The sequence below is a fragment of the Phaethon lepturus genome, unplaced genomic scaffold (assembly GCF_000687285.1).
Source record: "Phaethon lepturus isolate BGI_N335 unplaced genomic scaffold, ASM68728v1 scaffold45948, whole genome shotgun sequence".
NCBI lineage: Eukaryota > Metazoa > Chordata > Aves > Phaethontiformes > Phaethontidae > Phaethon > Phaethon lepturus.
In genome coordinates this window covers 13474-14599 of record NW_010557785.1, presented here as the reverse complement: position 1 = coordinate 14599, position 1126 = coordinate 13474, and the positions used below count along the sequence as shown (strand labels likewise).

Here is a 1126-nt window from a genome sequence, read left to right as displayed (position 1 = left end):
GGTACACGGTATTTGGTAGGCCAGAGAGTCCCACAGCAGGGACTGGCGCTGGTGAGGGCCCCCTCCATGAGCAGTGATGATGGACACGTAGTGGAGCTCTCTCCTTGCAGCTTCCTCTGCTGGGCTGATCTTGAAAGCTAAGCAAATGTGCTGACCTCCCCGAGCTGTACTGCAGGGCAATCTCACGTCTCTTAACTGCATTTGGGAGTCTTTTTTAAGAAAGACTCTTCAAAGATTTTTTTGTGGTGGGTGGGGGAAGAAAGCTGCGTGTGAGCTTAACCACAAGAGGATGAACCTTATTCAGGTCTCCTGCTAGCGTGGCTGCTTCCTGAAGTGACTCACTGGTCCTGTGAAATCTGTGACTCACTGTTATCCTAACTTTGTTATGGCTTGGCTCGTTGCTAGTGAGGAGGTGAGGGGTGGCGAGGGTTCCCCAGCTGTATAATTTAGATGTATCAAGGCTGACTGCTCCCTTCTACACACTCCCCAGCCTTGCGCAAGGTGGAGGCTGGTGTGCGAGGGCTGAAGGACCAAAGGATGGAGTCAAGAAAATGTCCTCCTCCTAGCTGAGGAGGGTGAGCAGCCTTGCAAAGGGGAAGGCATGAAGGGGAAGGCACCGCAACAACTTCGATGGAAGACACTGCACACCAGCATGGAAGGTTATGTACTTTTATTTCTTGGCTCAACCCCAGCCAAAGGCTGGAAGATGTTCCCAACGTGGGGCACTGCTCACCCCTTACTTTACCCCACAGACCCCGACAACATCCTAAAAGCCAGGGGCGTGCTGTGGCCTCCCACCAGGCCTTTTGCAGCCTCCTGGGAGGGCACCGGGGGCCGTGCCGTGCCCATGCCGCTGCAGCCAGGACGCCGGCGGTAGCTGCCAGCAAGCAGGGTGTAGAGGAAGGGGTTGATGCAGCTGTTGCCATAAGCAAGGCAGGTGATGCCGAAGTTGAGGTAGGCCTGGGTGGCGGGGCTGATGCCCAGCCCCTTGCTCCAGTACAGCCCAGCCAGCTGCCAGGCCCAGAAGGGGAGGAAGCAGGCCCAGTAGGCCACCACGATGGCAGAGATCCTGGAGAAGAGCCGCCGGGTGGAGGCCCGGCCCGCCACTGGCAGCCCCGGGGCCCCG

The 1126-nt window shown here is 57.8% G+C and overlaps 1 protein-coding gene across 1 annotated transcript in view; it reads right to left on the bottom strand.

Annotated features, from left to right (window-relative positions):
- Window positions 1–741: 741 nt before the first annotated feature.
- The window catches only part of LOC104625272 (urotensin-2 receptor-like), a 1528-nt gene continuing 1143 nt past the window's right edge, over window positions 742–1126 (bottom strand). Inside the window, 1 exon segment of the mRNA XM_010292854.1 lies at window positions 742–1069. Within this exon segment, the coding sequence (XP_010291156.1) occupies window positions 742–1069 (328 nt within the window).